Source organism: Ostrea edulis, chromosome 9 (genome assembly GCF_947568905.1).
Source record: "Ostrea edulis chromosome 9, xbOstEdul1.1, whole genome shotgun sequence".
Lineage (NCBI taxonomy): Eukaryota > Metazoa > Mollusca > Bivalvia > Ostreida > Ostreidae > Ostrea > Ostrea edulis.
Window position 1 is genome coordinate 63,755,151 of NC_079172.1, and position 18,521 is coordinate 63,773,671.

Consider the following 18,521-nt stretch of genomic DNA (forward strand, 5'->3'; position numbering starts at 1 on the left):
GTAGCTGTATGCCCATTTTCAGTATAAATATATCCATTGAGCCAGATCTACAAAATGAAAATATTTATGAATAAATTACACTCAAGCCTGAAAGTAATCATTATGGTATGTTACAGAAACGTTAAAACTCAATGCGATGTTTCTGAATACATGTATTTATATATTCATGAAGTTCCTAAGCTTAAAATAATCTTGGTCTTTTCGCATTTTGTTTTGTGATTTGGTTGACCATTCCTTGCACTGTGTAAATTAAGGAAAACTTTGTAAAGGTTGCAATTCTACATCATAAAATTAGAATACATGTGTAACAACGCAATGTAATAACTAGGCATGTATTGTCGTTTTTAGGGGGGGGGGGGACAACAGGAAGAAAAAAATGGAAAATTAGATTCTTCAAACTTTTTGCCATGCAAAATAATAATGATAATAAAAAAGATGATCGACAGCAACACAATAAAACAAAACAAAAACCCAAACAATCAATATGTTTCGTTGGATGTGCAAAGTCCTAATTCGGGAGTGGGGTGGGGTGGGGTGAAAAGCCTTTTACTTTGAAAAACTATGTAAATTTCTAAAATTCAGGAGATAGTCTGCTGTCCTCCCTAACATGTATATTTATCAAACGTCCGAATCTCTATGTCTGCATTGCGCCCCCATCTCTATTTTGTGCTAATGAACATATATATGACGACGATGATGAAGATTTATAGTGCAGACTGCCCAGTAGGGGCCCTGCTACACCAGGTTTGTTGCGGCGAGGCGACGATGGTGGTCGACCCTCGGATCCCCGGGAAATGGGGGCGGGTCTTCTTAAAGATCCGGGGATGGTTAGGTCCTCCAGAAGGTGGTGAATGGGTCCATCTCCTCTTCCTAGAGTCGATCGCCCACGGATACATATATATGCATGTATCATTTGTATATTTATACCCTTAATTTGAAATATTGTTTATATAATTACCAAAATTTAAAGTTTTGTACCTCATGTACCATTGTGAATGGTTTGAGCGAATAAATGAAATGATTGCCTCAATAATCACCACCTCATTTTCTACAATCTTTGAAGGTTGGGGTGGAATGGGGTGGTTAGAGTCCTCTACTACGAGTGTCTCGTAATTTTTTTTACCCAATCTTCATCTTTTTAATTGGTGGTGGTGGTAGGGGTCTTATTATTATATCAAAATTTTCAAGCTGGGGTCAAGTGGCGAGGGTCACCTAATATATTTTTTATTTACATTACAACATTACAAATAAAGGATGTTGTTGATAAAGGTGGGTACAGACCCCCTTGTCCCCCCCCCCCCCCCCCCCCCTTGATTCTATTTGCCTGATAACGACGCAGAATATGATAAACTCGATTTTTACATTATGCATTTGTACAATTTGCGTCGAGTTTAACGCATAATTGAATTTGCGTCGAGTTTGACGCAGAATGTAATGACGCAAAATGTCATAGATATACAAGATCTATTGAGCGCCAGATATTAGCATAAAATGATGTAATTGAAGATAACATTGTTTAATGTTATCTTTGATTTTTAAATATTGCGTGCTTTAAATAAATCAAATATATCTGTACTATCAATCAATGGGAGCATTATTGAGTTACTGTTCTCTTTTATTGAATTAACGATATAATTTGTCTTAATTAGAGCACAATATTACAAGAAGATCATCGTTTGAATCTCTCTCTCTCTCTCTCTCTCTCTCTCTCTCTCTCTCTCTCTCTCTCTCTCTCTCTCATAAACTCGTACACCAGTGTTGTACATGTATATACAAATTTATAAATGCATGTATAATGTACTTAAACGATGTCCAGATTTACAATTTCTTACACAATACATGCGCATTTAAAGCACTGCAGTTCTCAAATCTGTACAGTTCTAACGTTTGCTTAGTATCAGGTTGAAGGGGAGAGGCATGTTGGTAACACCCAGTGTAGAATCCAGAGAAGGCAGACAGTCGGGATTCTCCGGTTTGACATCAAACTTCTGTAGAAATCTGGTCAGGAAAAGGAATAGTTTCATTTTGGCCAGCGACTTTCCTAGGCACATCCTGCGTCCTGTTGGTATAAATAATGTACATGTGCTTGCTGTATGATATCAACAAAAACAATAAATGGATTATAAAGAGGTACATGTAACAAATCATTGGCTGTCTAAAGTTGATTTCTTCTCGAAGACATTAAGTATGATTAGCATAACTAATAACAATTCTGTTTTTTAATTCTATATTATCTACCTCTTGCTAAGGGAATCACGTTATTTTTTTTAATTTTTTTTTTTTTGCTCCCCAGAACATTTCCCACTTCGGTCCAAAAACCTTTTTGTTTGAATTCGGAAGGCTCAGGAAAGATTTCGGGATCCAACATCACAGAATCTAAAACACACAATACATGGCGCCTTTAGGGAAAAGATGTCCGTTGTAAGTACATGTATGTTTCTCTGGGTGCATGCGGCAAATTAATAGGAACTAGATTTCCTAAACGTTGAACTTCCAGAATGAATGTCTCCATCCTTGGTAATTGATCCCTGTGTCCCATTGTAGGTTCTCCGTGACCGATGACGTCATCGATATCGTTCTGGAGCCTCTTCTGCCAGTCCTGATGATGAACTAGGTACAGGAGCGCCCACCTCAGTGTAGTAGACGTTGTTTCAGTTCCCGCGGTGAAGAATTCTTGGACATTGTGATTTAGTTGTTCATCTATGTATGAAAAATATCTCCCTGCAATCACGGCATGCTCGGGAAAAGAACCTCGAATTTCATACGTTCATGAGATGTAAGAAATTTGCACAAAAATGGATTTTTCACCCATATTACGCACTAAATGATTAGAAATTAACTAGATTATTAATTAGAAATTATTAACGTACTTCATACTTACTTTTGGGAAAGCTCATCGTTTCTGACCAAAGAAATTGTAAAGAAGACCATCGACAATTTCCTATTCTGGTAAATAAATTCCATAAAAGATGGAGGTTACCGTAATTCATTTGAGGTTGCTATTCTGTTAGCAGGAAATGCCCGAGAAGTTGTGTTTTTCTCTCCAAGCAATCAAATAGCACAATATTGCACATCGACATAACAGACTGATGAAATATATATTGCATGGTCTGTGAAATGTTAAATTTTTACTTTTCCAACTGTGTTTGTGTTGTGTATCCTAACCTTCTGTCTGTGTTTTTATATAGTCTCTGTATTAGTGCTGTGTATCCTAACCTTCTGTCTGTGTCTGTGTTTTTATATAGTCTCTGTATTAGTGCTGTGTATCCTAACCTTCTGTCTGTGTCTGTGCTTTTATATAGTCTCTGTATTAGTGCTGTGTATCCTAACCTTCTGTCTGTGTCTGTGTTTTTATATAGTCTCTGTATTAGTGCTGTGTATCCTAACCTTCTGTCTGTGTCTGTGTTTTTATATAGTCTCTGTATTAGTGCTGTGTATCCTAACCTTCTGTCTGTGTCTGTGTTTTTATATAGTCTCTGTATTAGTGCTGTGTATCCTAACCTTCTGTCTGTGTCTGTGTTTTTATATAGTCTCTGTATTAGTGCTGTGTATCTTCCCCGTGTATATAGTACCTGTATACCTAAGTATGTTATATATACCATCTGTATTAGTGCTATGTACATAAGCCCTTTATATAATCCCTGTATATCTATGTATGTTATGTTTCCCATCTGTATTAGTGCTGTGTACCTTACCCCTGTAAATAGTCCCTGTATAACTATGCATGTTATGTTTCCCATCTGTATTAGTGCTGTGTATCTTACCCCTGTAAATAGTCCCTGTATAACTATGCATGTTATGTTTCCCATCTGTATTAGTGCTGTGTACCTTACCCCTGTAAATAGTCCCTGTATAACTATGCATGTTATGTTTCCCATCTGTATTAGTGCTGTGTACCTTACCCCTGTAAATAGTCCCTGTATAACTATGCATGTTATGTTTCCCATCTGTATTAGTGCTGTGTACCTTACCCCTGTAAATAGTCCCTGTATAACTATGCATGTTATGTTTCCCATCTGTATTAGTGCTGTGTACCTTACCCCTGTAAATAGTCCCTGTATAACTATGCATGTTATGTTTCCCATCTGTATTAGTGCTGTGTACCTTACCCCTGTAAATAGTCCCTGTATAACTATGCATGTTATGTTTCCCATCTGTATTAGTGCTGTGTACCTTACCCCTGTAAATAGTCCCTGTATAACTATGCATGTTATGTTTCCCATCTGCTTTAGTGCTGTGTACCTTACCCCCTTCTTATCCCTGATTCTCCTGTTTGTATCCGTGTTTTTATTTAGTTCCTTATATCGTTGCATGTTTTGTGTTTCCCAAATGTATTAGTGCTTTGCTTCTTACCATTTATTACCCCTGATTTTTCTGTATATGTCTGTTCTGTTTTCTTTTAATAATAATTATGATAATAATTGGTTTTTATAAAGCGCTTTCCCAGCGTATGCTGTTCAAAGCGCTTTACAATACATTCTAACAATATCTTTCACTGTCTATAGCCAGGTACCCCTTTTACACTTGGGTGGAGTGAGGAAATTCGTGTAAAGTGTCTTTCCCAAGGACACAACGTCGGTCCTCCCGCGACAAGGACTCGAATTCACGACCTTTCGGTCGAGAGTCTGACAGCCTAACCACTAGGCCACCGACGCCACCACGCTTTTGTTCATATAGTATGTGTCTTTGTTTTTATTTTAAAATGTGTTTGTTTTATGACTGTGCCATGTGTATTATTCCATATAGTCGGTTAGAGAGCTTTTCAGCTCACGTTACTTGTTTATTGTAAATAGTTTCGACTTTAAATAAAAATTACTTACTTACTTTCTTACTTACTTACTTACTTATGAAAGCCATTTGTTCTGGGAATCCTCTCCCAGTATCAGTTTACTTTATTCACTCACACCATATTATGGTACATGAGGTACAATATTTACAAATAGAATATATTATATGCAAGGTACACGTGAACAACGCAGGGAGTTGTTTTATATACATAAAATGAGTTCAGGAGGACAGAATTGGTCATATATTTTAGATATAAAACTACACAATTTGATAAGTACATTAGGGTCTGAAGTTGACATTAACTCTGAAAATTTGAAAAAGTTAGGTTTGTGACAATATTTTCTACACAGATACTTTCTTCTATAACATTCAAAAAACTTACATTCAAGGATAAAATGGTATTCCTAAGCTATCTGACCCGTATTACAGATATGGCAAGTTCTTTCGTCTTTAGGAGTGCCACACCATCTTCCAGTCTCTACTGGGAGTTGGTGATTTGAAGTTCTAAATTTGATAAATATTGTTCGAAGTTTTTTAGGTAAAGTATTTAAGTATTTTTCAAACCCAAATTCACTTTTGAAAATGCCATACGTTTCACCCTTAGATGACTCCCGTATATTACTTTGCCATTTCTGTATATACTGATCTTTAAGACGTCGTTCAACAGTAATTTTTAACCAGTTTGTATTAAAAAATGCTTGTTCATTCCATATATTGGAGTGTCCACAAAGATCAAAAATATTTTTAATACAAGATAATAACCAAGAATTTTTATAACTTTCTCTACAGAATAGATCATGTACATACTTATACAAACTACACACAATCTTACTATCTGGATTTAAAAATAACCTTCCCCAGTAAAAAATCATTCTTGTATACACTGTTACATATAAAGGAAAACGGCCAGTTTCTCCATAGACCATATAATTTGGAGTACTACTTTTTAAGTTGAAAATATATTTTAAAAATTTTAAGTGCATTCGCTCAATAATGTCAAGATTTTCGAACCCCCAAATCTCACAACCATACAAAAGTACAGGTGCAACAACTTTATCGAACAAATCAAGTTGACATTCAACTGATAGATTATATTGTCTAATTTTTCGTATAACCCCATACATGGCTTTTTGGGCTTGCTCACATAAATGTTTTTTGCCTTGTTAAACGATCCTGATCTGGAAAAAATTATACCCAAATATTTGAATTCTTTCACAATTTCAATAACTTTGTTATTAAAGTAAAATGTATTATTTGGAGGTCGACCTTTGGAAAAAACCATAATTTTTGTCTTATCGACGTTGACATGTAATTTCCACTGAATACAATATGAATGAAACTCATTAAGAGCATGTTGTAATCCCACTGCAGACTCTGATATAATCACTGTATCATCGGCATAGAATAAAATAAAAAGTTTTAAATAAAGTAGATATTGGTTTTCGTCAGTGTTTGGTATACTTGAATTAATAGAGAGTCCAAGAAAGTTTTTGCTAGAAAGAAATTCTTCTAAGTCATTGATATAAAGCGAGAACAAAAGAGGAGATAAATTTTCACCCTGACGAACCCCAATCTTACAGTTAAAAAATTCAGACTTAACGCCATCATACATGTTTTTTATATATGTAAAACACTTGCCATCAATACCGTGTTTTAACAATTTATACCACAACCCATTTCTCCAAACAGTGTCAAATGCCTGTTTAAAATTGATAAAAGCACAATAAAGTTTCTTTTTGTTAAACATTACCATATTGGTTAGAAAATGCAACGTTAATATATTGTCAAGAGTGGAATACCCTTTCCTAAAACCTGTTTCACTTTCACTAATAAGATTATAATTGTCTACATACTATTCCAAACGTTTACATAAAATAGAAGTGAAAAGCTTACCAAGACAACTTAACAGTGTTATTGGACGGTAGTTTTCAGGTTTCGTTGGGTCGCCTTTGTTTTTGAAAATCGGTTTTACAATGCCTATTAACCATTCGTCAGGTATAATCCCACTATCAAAAATCAAATTAAATAATTTTGTATATACGGGCAAAAATATAGACAGAGATGATGAAATATGTTCATTCAATACATTGTCAAAGCCTGCTGCCTTATTATTTTTCAATTGTTTAGCCGCAGCTAAAATCTCCTAACTGATTTTGACATTCAAGAAACCATCACAATCATGTTTGTCTACAGAAGAACTAAATAAATGTACATCTTCAGTATGACTATCAGAACATTCATTCATAGTCTTCAAAAAATCATACATTGAGTTGATATCAACAGCACATTTATCTGCACTTTTTGAACCATTTAATACTTTCCAATAATCTCGAGAGTTTGTAGAGCGCAAAAATTTTAACTTTTGAGCGATGTCTTTCCTATACTTTTTAATATGTATATCCATCACTTGCTTATATTTCTTGCTTTCTAATTTAAGATTCGCTTTATTTTCTAAAGAGGCATTTTTATTGTGCAGTCTTTTCGCCAGATGAAAATTCTTCCTTGCGGTTCTACACTCTCTATTGAACCATGGTTTGTCACGCTTGTTTTCAAAACTATTTTTCTGACAACGTATACCAAAAGTAGATTTAGCTGTACTTAGAAGTACATCACATAATTTATCAAGTACAAAGTTTACTGTATTTTTACAAGCATTACCTATTTCCATGTTGGTTAGAATATCTAGTTTGTTTTCTATGTCCTTGTACTGTAGTCTACCATATTGATCAAGCTAACATACACATATTTGTTCGTTACCTGTAAATGTAGTGTCGGCTTCATTTGATCTTTGTTTTTGTTCTAAAAGATAAGTATCGATGTAATCATTGATGTTGTCCTCGTCAAAATTTCGCTTATGTTCCTCGATCATTTCAGTTACAAAAGCCTTTTAAGAACTGACATTTTCTATTACTGGAATGGGATATGACGTAACGAAGGGAAAATGTTTGCTGGCGATGATGCGTTGCCGGTAGAGAATAGTTTGTTCAAGATAGATATCAAACGTTTGAACTTGGAATCATCATAATCAAACCTTTTAACAAACAAAAGTGAACAAATAACATTTGACATCGAAGTGTTCAGAAGCGTCTGAATGTCAAAAGCCTTGTTTTCATATTTTTCCAGTTCGTTCATTAGACAGTCTACTTCTTCAATGGTCTGACTTTCCATGCAGCATCTTCCGAATCCAAAATTACGCATCGTTATCAGCGCGAATGTTCTCTGTTCCTTCCACAGTGGACCAGACGACCAGATAAGACCTGTAAAGAAATAAGCTCCATGTTGTGTGTATAAGTACCGAACTGAACTAATATTGGGGATCCTTGAAAAACTGATCATTGGGTTGATTTAGCCAGTGATTTGGTAAATCTCATTGTGATAATTAGTGACTAATTCATAATGTTAAATCAACACCCTAATATGTGTATTGAAATAACAGGCTACGATTTCGCGAGTTTCTGCTAATTGATTGTTTACAATGCAATAACTGGTTATAATCGCTACATCAAAACATTGTTTTCAGACGTCACAGACCAATCGGTGTATATCGTATTCAACAATCGGTGTATATCGTATTCAACAATCGGTGTGTATCGTATTCAACAATCGATGTATATCGTATTCAACAATCGGTGTGTATCGTATTCAACAATCGGTGTGTATCGTATTCAACAATCGGTGTGTATCGTATTCAACAATCGGTGTATATCGTATTCAACAATCGGTGTATATCGTATTCAACAATCGGTGTATATCGTATTCAACAATCGGTGTATATCATATTCAACAATCGGTGTATATCATATTCAAAATGATGATATGATCCAGTAATACACCTAATCAAAGTAAAAAAGAGTACGAAAAACTTCAGTGAAAATTGTTACAGCCTCCAATTTCTTTGAATTAATTTGTTTATTTCTTTAAGTGTGAAATTATGAGAGTAGTAGAGCGTTTTGATAATCGTGAAGGAATGCCATATCTCTAATGCATCGACGACCATTGTAATTGCCATCAAAGCAGCCAAATACATTGTTAAATTAAGAATACACACACCCTAAATCTTGTCACACTTCTCCAAATAGAAATGTTACGATGCTACTTTGTTAGTATTATACAGATCGTACATAGCAACAGAATAGATAAATACCTTTTCTTTTCTTTCTTTTTTTATAACTGAAGCAAAACCATTTGGTCGCTCAGAAAACATATCACCATATTTAACAAGAAGTTCTCGTATGTTTTGAGATCCATGAATGACTATCATAGGTTTGGAAGATCATCACAGAGTAAAAATCTCCGTAAATCTCCCTCAGTCTCCTGTGTCCTTGCACGGCTTCTGACGGTTTGATTAGGCCAACATTTCCTATGATGAAGAAACAAGTCGGACCGGGAGGAGCCCCTTACGTCGTCCGGTCAGACTCCGAATCAGAGAAACCAAAACAAGAACAATGACAATAGTTACCCACATACTGCACCACAATGTTAAACGTACGAAATGTCAGGGTTTTATTATTGTTCTGTGAAAATATAGAGCAGAGTACTTTAAGTTGTACGGAAGCCTTATAGAGACTTTATGTTGGTATATTGGTTTCACCTTGCTGTAGTTGACACAGCTGTAACGCATCATTATAAGGACTATATAATTTACAAAATGTTGACTTTAAAGAACGGCAATCGAGTATAAAAGCAGCCACCAATCGATGAAAATGGTGGAAGATATGAATTTTCCAGTCACATTCAGATTGCAGCACTTATCTTACAATAGTAATGATTAAGCTGTTGTATTGAAATTTTAAAATGGGTATACACCCCCCCCCCCCTCCTTACATCTGTGCATATATTGGCCACGTCAATTTTAGATACAGAGTTGTGATTTTGGTTTCAGAAATTCAAAGCAGCCAAATTTGTATCTCAAACAAGAGATTGGCAGTTTGTAGGTGTAAATATCTTTTGCTTTTGTTCAGATACACATTCTCATGAAGTTACGATTTTGGTTTTAGTCATTATAATGGTCTGTTGTCATGATGTGACTTTGGCTGTGTCTTTTGATGTTGTGCTGATCGAGTGGTTTCTTGGTACTAGAAGGGTGACCACTGTATCTAAATCCAAGTTTTCCTGACTGTCTGAACGCCACTGCTGCTTTATTATTAGTCAAACCGATATTAAACAAAATAAAAAGATAACTCCCTGGAGAGTCTTGCGCAGGGAAACTTAGTTTTAGAATATGAAAATCCAAAAAATATCTCCCAACATCAATAACTGCTTTTGATAAAAGTAAAGTGAAAACTAATTCTTATTCCATCTTTAATATAAGGAGTCAAACTTTAACGTAAATAGGATTTTTCTCTTTATCTCCACCGTTCAATCTTTTTTTATGAATATATTGATAAAGCACATGAAATCAGCTGTTGCATTCAGAGATTAAAAGTAAAGACGTTAAATTTCAACAAGCACAAGTATGGCAGCAGTCTATAGAGATATTCAGTATCATCTTTTCTCCAGTTTGAGATTGAAGGACCTAGGCGCGTTAGTAAAGCCCAGTATTGCATCCAGGGAAGGCAGATAATTAGGATCCTCCGGTTTGACTTCAAACTTCTGTAAAAATCTGGTCAAGAAGAGGAACAACTCCATTCTGGCGAGTGATTCACCTAGACATGAACGGCGCCCTGTTTATAGGAAGACAAACATATCATGTACACGAGGATCTGTTGTAGCAAATTCACCCACGAATCGAAATTCAATGAATAATTTGTTGTCCTAACGCATGTACCATTCAGACGGTACCGGTGACGGTGGGTAGATATACTTATCAAATATTGTATTTCAAACAAATTCATACCTATTGAAAAAGGAATCAATTTGGTTTTCGGTTCTCCGCAACATTTCCCATTCTCGTCCAGAAATCTTTCTGGTTTGAAATTTGAAGGTTCGGGAAAGATTTCAGGATCCGACATCACAGAATCTAAAACACCAAACACAATAGCACCCTTAGGGAAAATGTATCCGTTGTACATGAAATCTTGTTTACTTGTATGTGGCACATTCAGGGGAACCAGATTTGCCAAGCGTTGAACTTCCAGAATAAATGCTTCTACCCTTGGTAACTTATCCTTGTGTTCCATTTTAGGTTGTCCCTGACCGATGACGTCATCAATGTCGTCCTGGAGCCTCTTCTGCCAGTCCTGATGATGCATTAGGTACAGGAGCGCCCACCTCAGTGTAGTGGACGTCGTTTCGGTGCCCGCGTCGAAAAAGTCTCGAACACTGTGATTTAGTTGTTCATCTATGAATGGAAAGTAATTTAAAGGAAAATGAATTCACGATTTTAATACAAAATAATTAACCAAAAGCGCACGTTGGATGGTAATGACAAATATAATTAATTTGACTGTTCCGGAGTATGGTACCGTATGATCGACTCTCTCTGATGTAACGATGTATTATTCTATTATTATTCTACAATCATATTTAGTATACACAAGTTACTATAATATATTGTTACGTAAGTGTTGTGCTATAAAGCATAATCTATAATTAATTTCCACCTAATTGCTGATCTAAAAATTCACTTTTTCTCGTGAATACTACTGGCATACATTATGAATGTTGAAGAACTTTATGCACACAAAGAATATTCAAACATTTATGGGGCATTTAGATTTGAATAGAGAAATCAATAAAGTGAATGTGCGAATTTCTTAAAATTAACATCAGTGTGAATGTATTGAAGTTTTTGGGAATAGGATATTTTATTTAAAATATCTTTAAAGAAATTATATTTTCATACAAATATCTTTCTCCTTATGAAAATATGAAATAAAATTAATCATTTTAGATACATATATTTAGAAAATTAGACTTTTCTTATTTTATTAAAGGTAGATAACTCTTTGAAAAAGCCTCAAATGCAAAAAAGGTCAGTTTCTAATCCTGTACCAGTCATGTGAATTTGATCAACTGCACGTTAATCATAATTTAACAATACACGTTTATGTTGATTTAAATCGTTCAAAAAAGATCATCAGTCTTTCTTTATACATTGAATATCTGATGTCGTTTTTGAATTGTATATTATGAAGCTAGAGACACAGATTTTACCTCCTATCATGTTCTTACCCTTGCCTAAAAAGGACTAACATTTCAATACAGTAAGCATGTATTTTGTTGACATTATATAAAAAAAAATATGCAACAAAGAATAAGAAACAAGTTACACCTGTATGGGGTAAATCTTCGTAATCAACTTTGATATCAAAATTGTAATTCTGTTGTGAAATTAATCCCATAAGAAAAAAAATGACATTGATTTTAGTTTACTTCGGTGGCGTTTGAATATCATCTGGAAATGTGAAGTAATACTTGTAAAGTGGAGTTGATATATACCTGTATTATACACGTAAATGTGGATTTGATGTATACCTGTATAATACCTGTAAAGGTTGAGTTGATGCATACCTGTCCTGTAAATGTGGAGATGATATATACCTGTAAATGTGGAGTTGATGTATACCTGTAAATGTGGAGTTGATATATACCTGTATAATACCTGTTTATGCGGGGTTGATATATACCTGTATTGTACCTGTTTATGCGGGGTTGATATATACCTGTATATTACCTGTTTATGCGGAGTTGATATCTGCCTGTATATTACCTGTTTATGCGGGGTTGATATATACCTGTATAATACCTGTTTATGCGGTGTTGATATCTGCCTGTATATTATCTGTTTATGCGGGGTTGATATCTGTCTTATATTACCTGTTTATGCGGAGTTGATATCTGCCTGTATATTATCTGTTTATGCGGGGTTGATATCTGTCTTATATTACATGTTGATGCGGGGTTGATATCTGCCTGTATATTACCTGTTTATGCGGGGTTGATATCTGCCTGTATATTACCTGTGAATGTGGTGTCCAGTTCGTTGGCTCTTCGTTTCTGTTCCAGAAGATAGGCATGGATGTAGTTATTGATGTTGTCCTCGTCAAAATTCTGTTTGCAGTCCTCGACCATTTCAGTTATAAAGCCAAACAAAGTATTCGCTAATTCTGTCGTCTTGTCAAGATTGAACATTTTGATATGACGTAACCAAGGCAAAATAAAGGCTGGTGAAGAGGCCTTGACATTAGCAAACAATTCATCTAACAGTGAGGTAAAATGCTTGAATTTGGCATCCTTATAATCAAACCTTTTCCCAAACAAAAGTGAGCAAATAACGTTTGAGACGGTGATATTCAGTAGGGCCTGAATGTCAAACGCACTGCTGTGGAATTTTTCCATTTCGTTCATTAGACAGTCTACTTCTTCAATGATCTGAGTTTCCATGCAGCGTCTCCCAAATCCAAATTTACGCATCGCTGTCAGTGCGAATGTTCTCTGTTCCTTCCAGAATGAACCGGATGTCCAAACTAAACCTGGAAGGAATATTCAACAGCTGGGAGTATGTCAGAATGAATAATACTGAAAAAATATGGCAAAAAGAATACAACAGCTGACAAGTGTAAACTTGTATAAAAATACAAGTGGTTTAGTAAAATACAAAATTATATTACATTAAATACTAAATCATTATACAAAACTAAAATAAAAATCTGATAGTTACCTATAAGAAATTTTTGAGAGATTGTTCAAATTGCCGATGTATACCTAAATTCATGAAAAACAAATACCAGTGTTGTTGTGTACTACTTGCACCCAATTGACATGTGACCTAGATTGTTCTAGAGCTAACGTACGCTTTTTTGGTACAAAGATGACGTAATAGTTGGATCATTCTCTGTCAAAATGGTACTAGAAAATTCATTCTTATTGTAAATATACTTTTTATAATAAAGAAAGTTCTGGTTAGACCAGCACTTTAAGCATTTGGATTATTCTATAACTGGGAACTAGGATTTCGGAATTAACTATTTTGTATGTGTAGATTCAGTTCAGCACGAACTTATTCACGTGTTCTAAGTTAGTGGTTTGCTATTGCTAGAATTTTCTTTCAATAATTGTAAACAAATCTTATATTGCTGTATATCCGAATTACATTTTCTAAATAAAATAAATGTGTATTGAACATAAAATTGGATGTAACCGATAAAAATGACTATACGACATACCTTTCCTTTTTGTAATAACCTCAGCGGGATATACGTTTGGTCGCTCAGAAAGTAAATCGCCATTTTTGAGTAAAAGATTTCGTATGTTGTGATATCCATGGACAAATATCATAGATTTGTGAAAGATCATCACCGTGTAGATATCTCCATAAATCTTTCTCAATCTCCTGTGTGATTGCACGGCTTCTGACGGCTTGATTATTCCGACATTTCCAATGATGGGGTAACATGTCGGACCGGGAGGAAGCCCCTTACGTCGTCCGGTCAGACTCCAAATCAGAGAAACCAATAAAAAACCGATGACAACAACCACCCACATAATTCAATGATGTCTCGAATAAGTTTTCAATATTCTATTAGAAATCCTGATAGTGAATTAAGTAGGTCAGCGCCCAGGTAAGTGTCTGTGCAGCTAATGCACCTTATCATGACATATTTTGTTTGCGAATTTAATCTTTTCATCGACATGCTAGTACAACGTGATATTCAGATGTGTTTATATTGCAAGTGATTCTCCGGAGAAAATCAAAATCATTAAGTCGAAACTATTTACAGGGGCTCAGTTATTGAATAACGTACGTTATCCAATTTGTTTGCTCACACCTTTGTAGTTATGAGACAACATCTTTCACAAAATAGCAATTCATCGCTTACAAAATCAGTCTCCTTTAAATTTACTTTTCGCAATCTTTAAAGTCGTTAAAATGATCATACTCACAAATAGCTCACGACTGTCGGGATGGCAGCACATATATTGCAAAAACAGTCTGTCGTTGGTTCTGATGTTGCTTATTTGTCCTAGTATTTATACTGCATGTGCCTATATATTATTTTTACTATATTTGCCTGATAAAGGTAGAATATTTACTTGTAAGGAGATTTTTGCTCCTCCTATGCAGCTGATCCCACGTCTTGTATATCCAGGGGTCTGTGTGTGTTCAACTCTATATTTGTATTGCTTATGGGAGCTACGAGATTGATCAATGTTCGTTATCTTCACCTTTCATCTACTCCTCCAAAGGTCAGGTACATGATATAAACGAAACGCTGTTGTTTCCAGGGATCTATCTGTTTGTTCTTTTACTGGTTACATAAGATTCATTTCCATGTGTCTTAAAACACTACAAATTTGAATACAGCGCAAATACGATCCTCCGAAAGAACTAGAGGTTGGATAAGATCTCCGGGAGTTTTACGAATCCCTGTGTTGACCGGCCACACCCAAGATGATCCTTCAGTCTTGATCAGATACAGTTAGTAATTCTAGTCAAAATCAGCACCCATTGAGCGGTCTAACAATTTGTATGAAACACGCCAGACAGCATTCGACATAATGACAGGTTGAATTTAGAAATAAGATCATATTGATTACCATATATTTTGGTAATACTGACTGTAAACGATGCTCTTCAAGCCTTTGTAAAAAAAAAATTATTTGATTCAATACGCAAGAGCTTGTTCTGCGTATGTTCAGTTTTTAAATTGGGACAGGCTACTGACAAAATAACATGATGTCACATGGGTTCCAACACTCTTTTTAAAGTCAAAACTTTGCAAAGGACCTCCAAGCTTTGATAATAGCTTTTTACCATCCTTCTTTTAAATAAAAAAATTATTTATCTATTATACTTTTTGATAAATATCAAACACTGACGTATCTTAAGTAATTGTACAGTCCTTTTCTTAGGGGATATTAAAACTAAGTTTTAAGTGGTCACCCTTAGTCTGAAACGTACAGAATTATTACTCGAGTTCAATGAGTAAATGAAGTACCAAAAAAACGTATACTTTTGCAGATTCCGTTTACCTGATCAAGATTTAGGGTTCACGGCAGGTGTGACAGATCGACAGGGGATGCGTACTCCTCCTAGGCACCTGATCTCACCTCTGGTGTGTCCAGGGGTCCGTGTCTGCCCAACTCTGTATTTTGTATTGCTTATAGGAGTTATGAGGTTGATCATTGTTCCATATCTTCACCATTCATTGTATTTATTTTTATGAATTTCATCACCAGCATAAGATTCCCCAATCTTGTTTTTTGTGTATAATCATCGTTATTACAGAAATGACTTACAAGAGAATTGAGAAATATGGACAACCTTTTGTTCAATATAAACAAAGGTATTAAAAACCGATCATTCGATGAATGTCAATAAAAATTTAACAAAAACAGACAAACCCGTTTCAAAAGACCGCATAGCTCTTAATGTTGATGAAGTTTTCAGTGAAATAAAATGTTAAACATCTAAAATTAAAGTATCAATGAACATCTTGGGGTATTGTAAATTGCATAACTCAAACTTTGATGTTTTGATTTATTTATGTCACAGCTAAAGTGGAGAGGTCCTTTGTGCTCTTTATCATCGTTACAACGATCTAATTTACCTGTCACAGGATCAAATTCTGCCTGTCATGTTTCATGTCAATTGAGGCTGTTCTTTACACATTGACTATGGACTGCTCTGTTTACTCGATAGAGATATACAGCTCACAGCGTGTGTGATTGGTCGACAGGGGATTCTTACTCTACTTAGGCACTTGATCCCACCTCTGGTATGTCCAGGGGTCCGTGTTTCTCAAGATCTTAATATTGTGTTCTTTATGGAAGTTATGAGATGGGTTATTATCACCTTTTCATCTGACATGACGCGATGGGGAACAAAAAGAAGGTGTTGCACGTCTCATGTTAAAATTAAGTTAATCAAATATATGATAAAACCTATTGGAACTTATGTCTTGACTCAAACATTTTGAAAATACATGCAAGTTTAAGAGACGTGTATTGACAAAATTTGCCAAAATAATTAAGTTCAAATCAAGCAATAAACGATTTATATGATTTTTAGTGTTAAAATGGAGGGGTATCCCCGAATTTCAGAAAAACTGCCTTCGTGAAACAAGTTAAATTATTCAATATATGAGTATGAGACTGTAGTAGTATATGATATTAAATATTTGATACACTCGTAACGTGTAACTATATACAAGAGATAAAAATACAATTTAATTTTCGCGATTTTAAAACTATTTACGTTTATACTACATGTAAAATGTATTGGCACATGAAATGTGTTAGGCTTGCCCTTGGTACTGTGGAATCCTACAGGTATTTAAATGGCAAATACGCAATAAGAATATAAATATGGATGAAGTTCAGTTCTACATCCCGAGTGCTAGCATCGAACTCCGATTAGGGAAAATCCCCGCTTCGGTGCAACACCCTCTTTTAAAACGACAGTTTAAGTGGAAATCCCAGAAGATTATTTTCATGCTAATTTCATTTTGTGTTACGAAGACAGTTTTTCTGAAATTCCGGGATACCGCTCTATTTCAACGCAAAAAATCATACAAATCGCTTATTGCTTGATTTAAACTCAAATTATTTCGGCTAATTCTTGTTAATACACGTCTTTTAAACTTATTTTCAAAAATGTTTAAATCAAGACATATAAGTTCCATTTGATTTTATCATATATTATCATATATTTAAATATCTTTATTTTATCGATATCTCACGCAACACCTTAAAAGTCCTATAGGTAAAATAACATGAGACGTGCAACACCTTTCACATCGCTCACTATAATGATACGAAAAGCTTTTTTCATGTCCAGCAACACATACATTTCAATACATTATGTATATGCCCAATCTAGTTCCACCCTGGTAAGGAAGATTAAATTATTTTTGTAGATTTTTGTCACACCCCTGGGAAAAGAGTCTATGAAATTCACAATATTTGTTCCACTTGACCGTTAGATGCTGTACAAGTATCATATTTGGTTGATATTAACTGCTACAACCTTGACAGCCATACATGTATATTCACATAGGTCAAAATATATATATACAGGTACTGCACTTCACCTACAGCGGGGAACGCCCACAATACATCGCATCTATTCTGATAAATAAACTAGAAAAAAAAACAAGGTTGTGTTCAACAAAACTTACAACAAGTCGTTATTGCTCGATCTCATTTCTTTGATACCTCTGGTTTCATTGCAATAACAGATACCATAATCACTGTCTCTAGTACAATCTAGTCTGAAGGTGTCCTATTGTAAATGTACAAATTATCATTGGATGAAGTAAGCCGCAAACATTATGTTTTTATATGAAAATATTGTATTTCATTAAATCCTCATCAACCTCTGGTCACCGCGGGTTCGAATCCCGCTCGCGCCGGTAAGTGCGAAAATTTTCCAATTTACTTGCGGAAGGTCGGTGGTCTCTTCCCAGGTACATGTATCTGGGTTCTCTCTTCCAGCAATAAAAACATGTATCTGGGTTCTCTCTTCCACCAATAAAAACATGTATCTGGGTTCTCTCTTCCACCAATAAAAACATGTATCTGGGTTCTCTCTTCCACCAATAAAAACATGTATCTGGGTTCTCTCTTCCACCAATAAAAACTGGCCGCCACCAGATACTGAAAAATTGTTCAGTGTGGTGGAAAACATCAATCAATCAATCAATCATCAATGTCAGTAAGAAATCCAATTTAAACAAAAGATGTTTGTAAAACACATAAGCACATATGCCCCCCCCCCCCCCCCCCCGGTGCAAAATTGAAAAGGGTTATACATACACATCATTTAATTGATAGTAGTATCATCAATTCAA

General features: G+C 35.1%; 1 protein-coding gene and 1 pseudogene across 2 annotated transcripts; both read right to left on the minus strand.

Annotated features, from left to right (window-relative positions):
• Positions 1-4,197: 4,197 nt before the first annotated feature.
• LOC130050586 (cytochrome P450 2C55-like) lies at positions 4,198-9,253 on the minus strand (annotated as a pseudogene).
• Positions 9,254-10,075: 822 nt separating this feature from the next.
• LOC125659765 (cytochrome P450 2C25-like) lies at positions 10,076-14,744 on the minus strand. 2 transcript variants are annotated; one of them, XM_048891540.2, is made up of 4 exons: positions 13,896-14,693; positions 12,690-13,202; positions 10,625-11,068; positions 10,076-10,451 (listed from the first exon to the last, which is right to left on the minus strand). In XM_048891540.2, exons 1-4 carry the CDS (start codon positions 14,212-14,214, stop codon positions 10,273-10,275), a joined length of 1,455 nt encoding a protein of 484 aa, XP_048747497.2. In that variant the 5' UTR covers positions 14,215-14,693; the 3' UTR covers positions 10,076-10,272. The 2 variants fall into 2 exon arrangements, with proteins under 2 accessions (XP_048747497.2, XP_056005861.1); XM_056149886.1 differs by having other exon boundaries at positions 10,076-11,068; positions 13,896-14,744.
• Positions 14,745-18,521: the final 3,777 nt, after the last annotated feature.

Bases quoted from the DNA above. Each gene is read 5' to 3' on its own strand.
- LOC125659765 (XM_056149886.1), bottom strand. From the start codon at position 14,214: ATGTGGGTGGTTGTTGTCATCGGTTTTTTATTGGTTTCTCTGATTTGG. The intron at 13,203-13,895 runs GTATGTCGTATA...TATTCCTTCCAG, and splicing joins GGTTATTACAAAAAGGAAAG to GTTTAGTTTGGACATCCGGT. The intron at 11,069-12,689 runs GTAATATACAGG...TTCCATTCATAG, and splicing joins ACTGGACACCACATTCACAG to ATGAACAACTAAATCACAGT.